Source organism: Gopherus flavomarginatus, chromosome 3, assembly GCF_025201925.1.
Source record: "Gopherus flavomarginatus isolate rGopFla2 chromosome 3, rGopFla2.mat.asm, whole genome shotgun sequence".
NCBI classification, from domain to species: Eukaryota; Metazoa; Chordata; order Testudines; family Testudinidae; genus Gopherus; species Gopherus flavomarginatus.
Window position 1 is genome coordinate 161151534 of NC_066619.1, and position 12135 is coordinate 161163668.

Below are 12135 nucleotides of genomic sequence, written 5' to 3' on the forward strand. Positions count from 1 at the left end.
GAAAGTCACAGTCATATGTAAGTGTCAGCATTGTCTACAGACCTAAGCAAGTGCATTCTCATCTTGCTTTGGAATCCCTCTGTGGCTTTGGCCACGTCACCTAATTTTCCCATCTGTAAAATGGGGTTAATAACTACATCACAGTAGTGATGACTATTGAACAGCTGCTTGAAAAGCATTATATACTAGTTCAGTCAGTGCTCATTTGGAATTAGAGTGTGCATGTGGTGGGGAAGACCTTAAAGATACAGTGTGAGGAGACCAGATGAGAATGATGGAATGAGGAACAAAAGATGAGACTAAGGAGGAAGAGAAAATATAGGGGAGAACAAAGAGGTGGAGAGAAGCGTATGAATACCAGTTAGGAAGAAGAAAGACTGGGAAAGGAAGATGCTGCATTTCAGAGAAAGAGAGAATAGCAGGGAGAAAAATAATGTAGAATGAGCTGCAGAACAGGAGGAAATAGAAAGAAATAAAGACATCTAGGGAGGGAATGAGCTAGAGCAGTGATTTTTTTAACTTTATGATGTTTCTACAGCTGTGAGTTTGTGAGGAATGGTGATATTTTGAGCACTTGTGTTACAATAATATTGCTGTTTATTCTGTGATCCACGGTGAAATGCAGGAAAAGAGGAAAAAATACTTAAAATTCAACCAAAGTGCAAAAAAATCCTAGTTTAGATGAAGAGCTGTTCCTTTACCTTCCCCGCCTCAGTGTTACAGTACAGACTTCAATGTAAGCTGGTGGTTCTCCATTCCTCAGCAACAGGGTGGCCTGGTGGCAGACTGAAGATTTATGGGGATGCAAAGAAACATTTACACAGCCCTTCCCAAAAATCTTCAGCCCCAGCCTGTGCTTTGTGATGTGATCACAGGCGATTGGAGTGAAACTGTTTTGTAGCCTAATGCCTAAATGCCAAGGCCAGCACTGATTGCCCTTTGGTCATACGTTAAAGATGAACACAGGCAACAAAAGTCAATGTGTGAACCATTTAAAAATGGTTTTCTAAGCATCCCAATCAGCAGAATGGAATAGCAGTGTGGAAATGGGCATCTATCAGGCATCCACTTCATGCACTGTTTTCTGTCAAGACTGCTCCTCTCCTCTCCTGTCCATATAATTACCAAGTGAGTGGCAATGCTGCTGCCTTGAGTACTCTCCCAGTCCCTGATGATGAGATACTGATTAGGGCACTCCTCCTCCTTTCCAGGAAAGATCAAGTGGGCATGGGAGTTAAGGAATGGGAAACATCCCCACATGCTGAGGTCAGGAGTTAGTCTCCTCATTGCTGAGCCTTTGGAATAATCAGAGCCTCTAATACGGCTTGCCAGGGAGTCTATTGTAGGGAGTATTCTAGCATCTACTCCCTAAAATAGACAACCAATGCTTGAGATTGATGCCCTGCTCCTCCCCCTGAAGTTTTCTCATTCCTATATTTGTACAAGTCATGATCCCTTACTGCACGCTCCATCAATGTACAATAGACACGCTTGCTGCTGTGTGCGAACTGAATTGGTGGTTATAATATGCTTGGAAACAGTGTTTGCTATTATGGCCCCAGTTCAGGAAAGCATTCTTGAGCAGGGATACTTTCTTGAATTGGGTTCTAGATGGTTCACAAGTTGTCCTGAAATATAGTGTTACATGGGTGTCATCGCCATCCTTATTTTGATGGTGGGGTGGGAGAGGCATTCCTCATTTTCCTTTAACATCATTATTCTTTCACTAGATTTACTGCATGCATTTAATTTCAGTTTAGGCAGTCTGATTTGGAAAGTAAAACAATAAGGTGAAGCAATGCAAAAGCAGTTTTTCCAGATAAAAATCTTACTTTTAGATTTGAAACTTTGGGGGTGGGAATGGTAAAGTGGGTGATTTCACTTTGATGTCTCCCCCACCCCACTGCAAGAATCTTAAATAAATAGTGGAAATATTGAAATAAATTTCTAATGTTTATGAGTTGACGTGTTGCCAAAGTGCACCCACTCGTTTGCATCTGCTGCAGTATTTACACCCTTTCCTGAACCACGTTTGCATACAATGCGGGGTGGAGAGAAAGGGCCATTGGCAGCAGCAGACTCACTTGTGGTGGCATTGTGGCCTATGACCATTTGAAGGCTGTTTAAGTGCAAACTGGCTAACAGACAGCCATTGAACATTTGAGCTAGGCAGGGGCCTTCTGGGTAATCAGTGGCACAGATCATCAACAGATGCCCCATGGAAGATGGTGGCCAGCCATGGGTTATTTAATTTTTTTAATTGAGGCTTAAGGCTTTAACCCTAATTTTGGAATGTTGACTTGGTTGTGTAACAATCAGTTTTGGAATGTTTTTATCCCTTTGACAAAGCCTTGCATTTTAATATGACTTTCTGCTTGGACATTGAGTAAACCATGGAGAGTTTCACTGAGTCCTTGAAACCTCACAAGAATCGACATTTTCTCCACATCTTGTATTTTGATAAGTTAGGACATACTGTATAAAGGAATGCAATATTAAAAATGACTTTGCAAGGATAAGAAATGCTTATTTTATTATGCCAGGTCTTATTCAGACCAAAATGGTAACAAGAAAAGAGCAGACAGTCAAAGCTTAGGGGTGCAAATCAGTGAGCTTCCAAAGTGTTTGTAGAAACTCTTAGAGCACTCAGTAAAATACAATAAAAAGTAATAGACTCACTGGAATCTCAGCAGGAGCCTAATGCACAAGTGTGGCTCTTGATGAGGGTTGATCAACTCTCTCATAAAGGGCAGCAGTTCAGATTCCAGAACTGTCCTTCACAATAGAAGGTTCAGTGCAGCAAATTACTTTGAGCTCTAGGATTGTTTTCTTTTGTGAAGAGGACTTCAAGACTGACTCAGAGGGAAGAAATATAGGCTAATATCTCATCTGGGATATTGTTAAAAGTTTGTTCTGAGAGAGAGTGTGCGCTACTGTATCTCTAGCTGGGTTGGCAGAAGGATTGACTTGGCTACACGCCAAAGACTGTTTTCAGTCTGTTTTTTCCCAGCACGGATGCTATCATGTGGTGAAAATCAACATGTATAATGTGCATACACCTCAGGTAGACATCCTCCTCCTAGTTTTTAGCAGTATATTTCTGGAGTTGTAATATACATGGGACTAAACTACTCTATGTTAGGAATACACAGTCGGTTTTTTTGTTCAAATTTCCATAACTTTGTACTGAAAGTTTTCAAATGTTTCTGTATCAAGATGTACAGAACAGAGAAGTAACAGTAGCTGGACATCATCTGATCCTCTTGAATATTAGTAATTAGTAGTTTTACCTCTTGAATATTAGTAATTTTTAAATCTTTACAGAGTAGTTTTAAGCAAGTGCTATTTGATGCTTTTAGACTTTGTCTACATTACAGCTCAAGTCGGCATAATTTATGTTACTCGAGGGTTGAATAAATCATAAGGATTGATGTGGACAGCACTGTGTTGATGGGAGAGACTTCTGCAGCTGTGCCACTGTAAACTCTAGTGTATCCGTGCTCTTAAATACACCCAAACGTGTAGTTTGTAGGATCAGGCCCTGCGTTATTTAACAAAATGCTTGCATCGGTGAGTAGTTTATGGTTGTAGGTACTTCTCCTGGTAGTAGGGGTTTGTGAAATTGGACCCATAGTTTCCAGAAAGTTTCATGACAAAAACCTCTACATGCACTGAGAGTTTTCAGTGCTAGTGGGGTGATATTGAGTTAAGTAAAATTTAGCATTCTTCCAAGTACATTTGTAGAAGAAATATCCTTTGATAGTATTATTTGTAAGTAATTTCAAAATAGCCTACTTGCCTGAAGTGCTACCTTAACGTAAAGCATAAAAGCTCATACAATTACTCTATTTTTGAAAACTCAATCAAAGTGCCTATCTTAAGTTCAGAAAGTTAACTCAAGAGAGTCTAACATAATCCAAGAATAGTAATTACTGTGAGATCCAGGATTTTTTAAATTCCAGGTTACATAGTCATCTCCTACTGCAGCCAATACTGTAGTGTATCCAGGTAATCAGTAGAACAAACCTAGACTTGTCATAAAGCAATAAAAATGTGGATTGTGCCTTTAGAGCATGGTGGGGGAATTATGTAAACTATAGCTCTAATATTTTCAGGAGTTTTTCAGATTATTTTCAAAAGATCATTTGGTGATGGGAGAAAACTGTTAAAATATTTATTTCACTCTGTATGTTTTAAAATATTATTAGTTACTCAACTCCACTAGGCCAGGAATTCACCCTTGGATATTTTAGAAACAAAGAAAATGAATGTTGGAAAGTATCTGATAACATAAGCATTGTTTTGGGTTATTCAGTGAGAAATCCTTTAAAGTATTTTTTCAACATTTGCACGATAAACCAAAAGCTGCATTTTTAAATAGTGTATAGCTTACAAAGTCAATAACTTTTGTTGCACTCCAGTGCCTGAACCGACAGTACATACATGATGGATTCTTCTCATTCCAGGACGAAGTTTAATGAGTGATGCATCAGAAGTACACAAGCCTCAATTCTCTCAACAGGCCATGCTGAACAAAGGGCTTAGTAAATCTATGGGGGTCCTGTCCATCAGAGGAGCAAAAGGCGAGGAAGATTTTTTCCAAAGCATATCCTCAGATTACTACTCTGGACGTGAAGATGCTTGCTGTACTTATCGGTGTAGAACTGATGACTTGGGGGGAAAAAGTAACGTTGGAGCAGACAGTGCTCCTAAACGGAAGGTTTGGGCTTCCTCCACAGACTTGCTGTGTACAACTAACAAAGCAACTGAGACAGACCATTCTGCAGATTCTCACAGACACAGCAATCGCTATGAGACAGTTACAGTACGGACTTCAACTACCACTAGGAATAAGGAAGCAAGATATTCAGATGGAAGCATAGCACTGGATGTCTTCGGCCCTCAAAAACTGGAGCAAGTGCGACCGGTGCCAGAGTCTTCAACCTCTGCAGCAATATCGTGTGCCTTTGACAGGATCAGAGAGAGACAGAAGAAATTGCAGGCTCTGAGGGAAGCCATGAATGTAGAAGGTGAGTGGGGTTTTCTACATTTTGTTGGTGAGGGGGTTACTTTATGCAGAGGCTTCCTCCATTTGATTAAGTTAATATCTCTATAGCATCTCTTGGAGGAGGTGAGATTTTACTTTTCTTCAGTTTTTAAGTAAATGACAAAGCAATTAGAATGGCTGCTGCCAGTGCGGAAGTAGGGATAGAGCTACTGCTATACTGGATCAAACCAGTTGCCCATTTAGGCGAGTATTCTGTTTGACATTATCCCACAACAGATGCTTCAGATGAAATTGCAGAAAGCCCTGTAGTAGGCAATGATGGAGTAACTTTCCTCCAGAGAAAGTTTCTTCCTAACTCCCAATAATGAGAAGTTGGTTTATACCCTGAAGCAGAAGGGATTACATCTCTTCCAGCCTTCTTGGTTGATTGGTTGGTTGTATATTAATAACTTTGGATGATCTTGTTAACCTTTTTTGAATCTTGCTAAGAGGTTGGCTCAATGGTATTGAGTGGCAGTGAGACCCATGGGCTAACTTAGCATTTATATGAAAAACATTTCCTTTTATCAGCTCTATAGACATTCATCAAATCATCTGTATGTGAAACCCCACAGATGTGTCTGCAATATTTTGTTTTAAAAACTTGCTAGTGTTTTCATGGGTTTAGTTATGTAAGTAAGGGACAAATAGTAATAGTAAGGGACAAATTCTGACCTTGAATTGGCCGCGTGCTTTGCGGAATAGCTTGTAAAATCACCTAATGCACAAGACAGAATAGCTATATTTATTTGATATTCAGAGCTAGATACACTTCTACTCTGATATAATGCGAATTCGGATATAACGCGGTAAAGCAGCTCTCCGGGGACAGGGCTGCTTTACCTCATTATATCCGAATTCATGTTACCAAGAGCGGTTCCTCTGGGCCCGCCCGTTACTTGCTGCGGCCTCCCTGGGGCCCCCCCCCGCCCCAGCTCACCTCCGCTACGCCTCCTCCCACGAGTGTGCTGCAGCTCCACTTCTCCCCCCTCCCTCCCAGGCTTGCCACGCCAATCAGCTGTTTGGCGCATCAAGCCTGGGAGGGAGAAGCGAAGCTGCGGTGCACTCATGGGAGGAGGCGGAGCGGAGGTGAGCTGGGGCGAAGGGGGACACACAAAGGAATTGCCCCCTGCCCCAGCTCACCTCCACTCCACCGCCGCCACCTCCTCGCACGAGCACACCCTCAGCTCCGCTTCTCCTCCCTCACAGGCTTGCCGCACTAAACAGCTGATTGGTGTGGCAAGCCTGGGAGAGAGGGAGGAAAGGGGGAGAAGCGGAGCTGCAGCGTGCTCGTGGGGGGAGGCGCAACGGAGGTGAGCTGTAGGGTGGAACCCTGGGAAGGGCTGCAGCAAGTAATGAGGGGCGCAGAGGAACCGCTCCCTGCTCCAGCTCATCTCCGCCTCCTTCCTTGAGTGCGCCACCGCTGCACCACTTCTCCCCTCACCCACTTCCAGGCTTGCTGGGCCAAACAGCTGATTGGCGTGGCAAGCCTGGGAGGGAGGGAAGGAGGGAGAAGCGGAGCGGCAGCGGCGTGCTCAGGAAGGAGCGGAGGCAGAGCGGAGGTGAGCTGGAGTGGGGAGCGGTTCCTCTCCCTACCCTGATATAACATGGCCTCACCTATAACGCAGTGAGATTTTTTTTTGGCTCCTGAGGACCGTGTTATATTGGGGTAGAGGTGTAGATACAAAGATTTCACTGCTAGGTTACTGGTTTGACTCAGACTGTGAGGGTCTGTAGTGTTGAAAAGTCATTGTGGTCTGATTGCTGTAAGACTGCCCATGTGAAATGGCTGTTTCAGTCCAGGTTTTAGTGGGCATGTCTAAGGCCTTATTTCAGGAACACATCCCCGTTTAGACAAGATGGTTACGTACCTTTCTGAAGTGTGGCTTAAATCACAAAGATTGCTTATCGGCACCTCTTCTGGCCATCTCAGTAGAGATTTAGGATTGAAAGGCGTAGAGATCAAACTACCTCTTACCATTGGAGGTGGTTCTTGCCTGTCAGTGGTGAGGCATGTTAGGGTTAGTTTGGGGAAGCTTGAAATGTCCCGCTCCTCCTATCAAGTTAGCATCTTTGATAAATGTTACATTTTGAAAGCCATAGAATGAAAGTGGGTGATAATATATACCTGGAGATAACCACTGTGTACCTGGAATTAGACTCTGTCCCACTAGAAATGCATACACTAAGGTAGTAAGTGAAGGCTTTTGTCATTTAAGGATCTTAATTTAAGGAGACTGTATCATCTCTTATTTCTGTTTAGAAGAGTGAAAAAAATTATAGTATATAAAATAAAAAGCATCAGTATTTTCTAAGCTGTGCCATCTAGTTACATTAATTTTTCTGGGTTTGTCATGTTGAAACAAAGAGCTTTTTTCCTTTTAAACACACTCCCTTAATTTTGAAATGTCATTATCCCTGGCAATATTATTTGAAAACTTTTAAAGCCAGACTACACTAATCTGACTAATATATGAATTAATTTAACTATCAGTCTTTGAACATATGCTGTTTATGAAACCAAAGTGCAGGCCACTCCCTGTAAAGAAAATAATAAATTGTCCACCCTTTAAGAGCTCTCTGCATTGTGCATGTTAATCTTGCACAACAACAAAACCAAAGACAGACAATCCAGCTGATGAGCAAGAATTTATCATTCCCGTTCAGACAGTTTATTGATTCTGAACAAAACCTTGTAGGTCTGTGACCTAAAAACTTTTGAGATGATTCCAGTGTATGAAACTACTAGATTCCTGTAAGGAAAGGTTGAAAGTGCAGTTAGGGATAACAGATACGCTGGCTTCCTATTCAATGCTGTTGAATGACAAATTTACTTTGAGAGGGTGTAGACAATAATTAATGACTCATTTACTATCATTATGAATTCACAATAGCTATTTGATAGAACAGGTTGTAAGACAGTTTCCAGCAAAGGCCTGACTTGTGACATGCATGTTTTACATTCCCCTTAAAAAGAATTATGAAATAAACATCAGTATGCATTGATTTATCACATGTAGTCCTTGGCCAAAGGAGAGCTTTGCTTTTGGGTGTAGCGGAATTTTTAGAAAAGTCATTTTGAGAAACAAGTCTTCAATACTCTGGCTTTTCATTTTTTTTAGACTGTTCTGGTTTTTGTGTATGTCCGTTATTCACAAATGACTGGATTAAAATCTTGTTTTAAATATGAATTCTCAATAAGACCTACTCTCCATTGGTTTTTGGTGAGGAATATTTTTTGTCAAGTTGGAGTGTGAAGGGTTTTTAGAGGCACACTTCATCTGTGTTTATAACTTGCAGGAGAAGTCTGTTGAATGTTACACACTTCTTTCTGACTTATTTTGTATGAAGCAAACATTTCATAAAATATGAACTATGTCTACCTCTTTTCATTTGCTGTGTTCCTCTTTTACTCTCCACGTTTCTTACTATATCATACAGTACCTTACCTGTTAAAATAGGTTAGACCCTTAAAGTGTATGACAAGAGTTTAGGGGTTGGAGAGAGAGAGTGCTGGATTTGTGTCTTTTAACTTGCTTACTCTGTTGAAGAGGTGAACGTAATCGCGTGCAAGTAAGTTATGTAGTACACTACCATTGCTAACCACTTTTGAAATCTCTCTTTGCTGGGCAGATGCTTTACATCTTTCAAATATGGTGGTAGTATTTTGAAGTGCACTTGGAATGGGTACATGAACCTAAATGCACACGCAGCTTTTTGAGGTAGTTCCGTGGCAGTGCATAGGTGAAGCTACTGATCCACTGGGAAGCTCACGTCACATAGAATGTGTTACCATCCTTTGGAAGCAGATATCAGTGGTTTAGGTCAGCACCTCATAGATGGCTGTCTGACTCTTTCCCATGGAACATCACACAGCTGACAGGTAGGAGGCTGATCTCAGCTTAGGAAGGAACTGCCCAGAAAGACAAGAGCATGAGAGGATCTAGAGAAAGGGAGTGCATTGTCCTCTCTCCTTCCCAGATCATCACATCTTCACACCTGGCCCAGACTGACCTGAGGGAAGGGGGTGCTGGAAAATGATGACTTCTGCCTTTAAAGGAAGAGGTTATGGGGAGGAAAGAGTATCTCAATAAAGAGGGCATTTAGCATGAGGGAACAGGTCCTTGATGCTGGCCAAGAGGTAGAACAGGGGTAGACAGCTTATAGCACACGTGCCAAAGGCGGCACGCAAGCTGATTTTCACTGGCACTCACCCTGCCTGGGTGCTGCCCGAGGGGCTCTGCATTTAATTTAATTTTAAATGAAGCTTCTTAAACATTGCCCTTATCCACATGTTTATTGTCCCCTTCAAATAATTTTCATAGATTGGTGAGGCATGATTTCCCATTACAAAAGCAATTTTGACTCTACCCCCAACATATCGTCTTCATCTGTGTGTCTGATAATTCTGTTCTTTATTGTAGTTTCAACTAATTGCCCGGCACTGAAGTCAGGCTTACCAGCCTGTAATTGCCAGCATTGTCACTGGATCCCTTTTTAAAAATGGGTGTTACATTAGCTATCCACAGCCCATCTGTTACAGTGGCTGATTTAAGTGATAGGTTACATACCATAATTAGTAGTTCTGCAATTTCATATTTGAGTTCATTCAGAACACTTGAGTGAATTCCATGTGGTCCTGGTGACTTATGCTGTTCAAATAATTGTTGTGTTCCAAAACTACTTCTCTTGACACCTCAGTCTGGGACAGTTCCTCAGATTTGTCATCTAAAAGGAATGGCTCAGGTGTGGGAATCTCCTTCACGTTGGCTGCAGTGAAGCCCAATGCAAAGAATTCAGTTAGCATCTCTGCAGTGGCCTTGTCTTCTCCGAATGCTCCTTTACCACCTCAGTTATCCAGTGGCCCAGTAATTGTTTGGCAGACTTCCTGCTTCTGCTGTACTTAAAAAAAAATGCTATTTACTTTTGCGTCTTTTGCTGTTGCTCTTCAGATTCTTTTTGGCCCTGCCAAATCATACTTTTACACTTGACTTGCTAGAGTTCCTTTCTATTTTCCTCAGTAGTATTTTATTTTCAGTTTTTACAAGATTCCTTTTTGTTTCTAACCACCTCTTTTACTTGTTATTTAGCTATGGTGGCATTTTTTTGGTCCTCCTACTGTTTTTTTTTTTTTAATTTGGCATATACATGTAGTTTGAGCTCTTTTTAACTTTAAATGCCAGCAATCTGGTTCCAGTTTGGTTTATGTGGAATGCATCCTTCTTGTATAGGCTTCTCCTTTCCCAAAGGGTCCCCAGTTCCTGTTAAACTTTAATCCTTCCTCTGAAAACCATCATCTCATCCATTCACTGAGATCCTATAGCTCTGTCTGTCTAACTGGCCCTGCGTGTGGAACTGGAAGCATTTCAGAGAATGCTACCATAGAGGTCCTGGACTTCAATCTCTTACTAGCTACTTAATTTGGCCTCCAGGGTATAGCCTCTAACTTTCCCTATATCATTGGTGTGTACGTGAACCACAGCCACAGCACTGCACGTAAGTCTGTCTAAATGTCTCAAAAGGTCCCCAACCTTTGCCCCTAGCAGGCATTTCAGCATATGGTTCTCCCAGTCATTACAAACCCTGTATTTCTAGTTATCATATCTCCCATTGCTCTTACCCATCTCTTCCTAATAAAAGGGGTCCTCTCCTCTCCCCTGGAGAAGTATCCTCAGTGTGAGAGGATTCCGTAACATCATCTGGAAGGAGGATCCCAACTATGGGATCATTTCTCTCTGCTCCAGCTTAATGTTCTCCTCCCCCAAGACTTTTGTCCTCCTCAACAGCACAGAGGCTAGCAGAGAGTGGGGAGGTACAAAGGAGATGTTTGCAGTGTCCATAATCGCTGTCCGTGAGTGTCTGCTGTTTCTCAACTGTTAGGACATCTTTTAGCGTGTTACAGTTTGTACCTTGCTTTTTGTGATCTCAGAGCAATCCTGGGATTTCCAGTTGTGATGTTACATTATGAAGCTGAGTAGTAAATTCTTCTTTGCAAAGCGAATAGATTAGTTTTGTTGTTCTCTGGAAACTTAGCAATTGTTGCTTGGCACCTGCGGGCAAGCGTCCTCATACAGAGTGGGAAATGTCATTTACCCTGTACCTTTTGCAAACATTGCTTGCTGTTCAAAGATCATGATTAGCATTGTGTGTTCCTCTCCATCTCTCACTTTCACCACCTTCTTAACTATGAAACTGATGGTATCTTCTGAAAGACACAAAGCTCTAAAGCTGACTTTGGTTTTTAAATTCCAGGCCTGCCCCGATTGGGTCTGGCGGTATAGCATGCTGCAGTTTGGTGACGTTAAGTCTATTTGTGCCCTCCCCCATCCTTTTATGTGTTGACTTTACTTGTGTTTAATTACCATTTTCAAGGGTAAACATGATAAAAATTTAACTGCTTTATTGCTATGATTAATATGCGTGTCTCTCTCAGCAGTATCGACAGTAGGATGATGGTGGTCTTCAAAATTCTGGAGTACCAAGCTGATGTTTTAAATGGGATGCAGAGGGGGTGCCAGGAATCTGCTTGCTTATGCACTGAAGGGATCTTGTGGCACAAAAGTAGGGAAGTATAGATAAGCACTGGTGTTATAGCATACTGCGGATGAAATGGGAAGGCAGGGAAGACAGAGAGCAGAGATCCTGAATAGCAGAAGTTGATCTTGCTGAATCCAGGTGTGGAGAGGCCAGGAAGGTTAAGAAAACATCCCATGGATGTTTTTGTTAAATGTGCAGTCTGGAAGCATTTGAATGCTAAAGAATCCCAACAGCCATTTTCAGTTCTTCCCTCTCTCTTTTATTTTCAATTTTTCTACCTTTATCCCAGTTGATCTGGTCCTCCCTTTGTGCTCCTCAGTGTCTTCTTGAAACAACCACTAGGTGTGACTGACAACATTTTGTATAGCTAGGAGTCTGGTCTCTGTCTGTTCCTCCTCTCACTGTGTTCCTCAGTTCTCTTCTCTGTCCTTCCCCCTGCCCCTCTTGCTGTATCCTTCATTCTGCCCTCTTTCATTACACCTTTCCCTTATTTTCAGTCTGTTCCCTGGCTCCCCCACCATTTTCCCCTCTCAAACTTCCATAATAAAAAA

General features: G+C 41.9%; 1 protein-coding gene across 9 annotated transcripts in view; it reads left to right on the top strand.

Moving 5' to 3' along the window:
• PTPN13 (protein tyrosine phosphatase non-receptor type 13) overlaps positions 1–12135 on the top strand; it is a 183184-nt gene that overhangs the window by 91625 nt on the left and 79424 nt on the right. For all 9 annotated transcript variants that reach the window (XM_050946769.1, XM_050946772.1, XM_050946774.1 and 6 more), the window contains exon 7: positions 4467–5030. In XM_050946769.1, coding sequence (XP_050802726.1) covers positions 4467–5030 — 564 coding nt within the window. The remainder of the gene's footprint in view (positions 1–4466; positions 5031–12135) is intronic.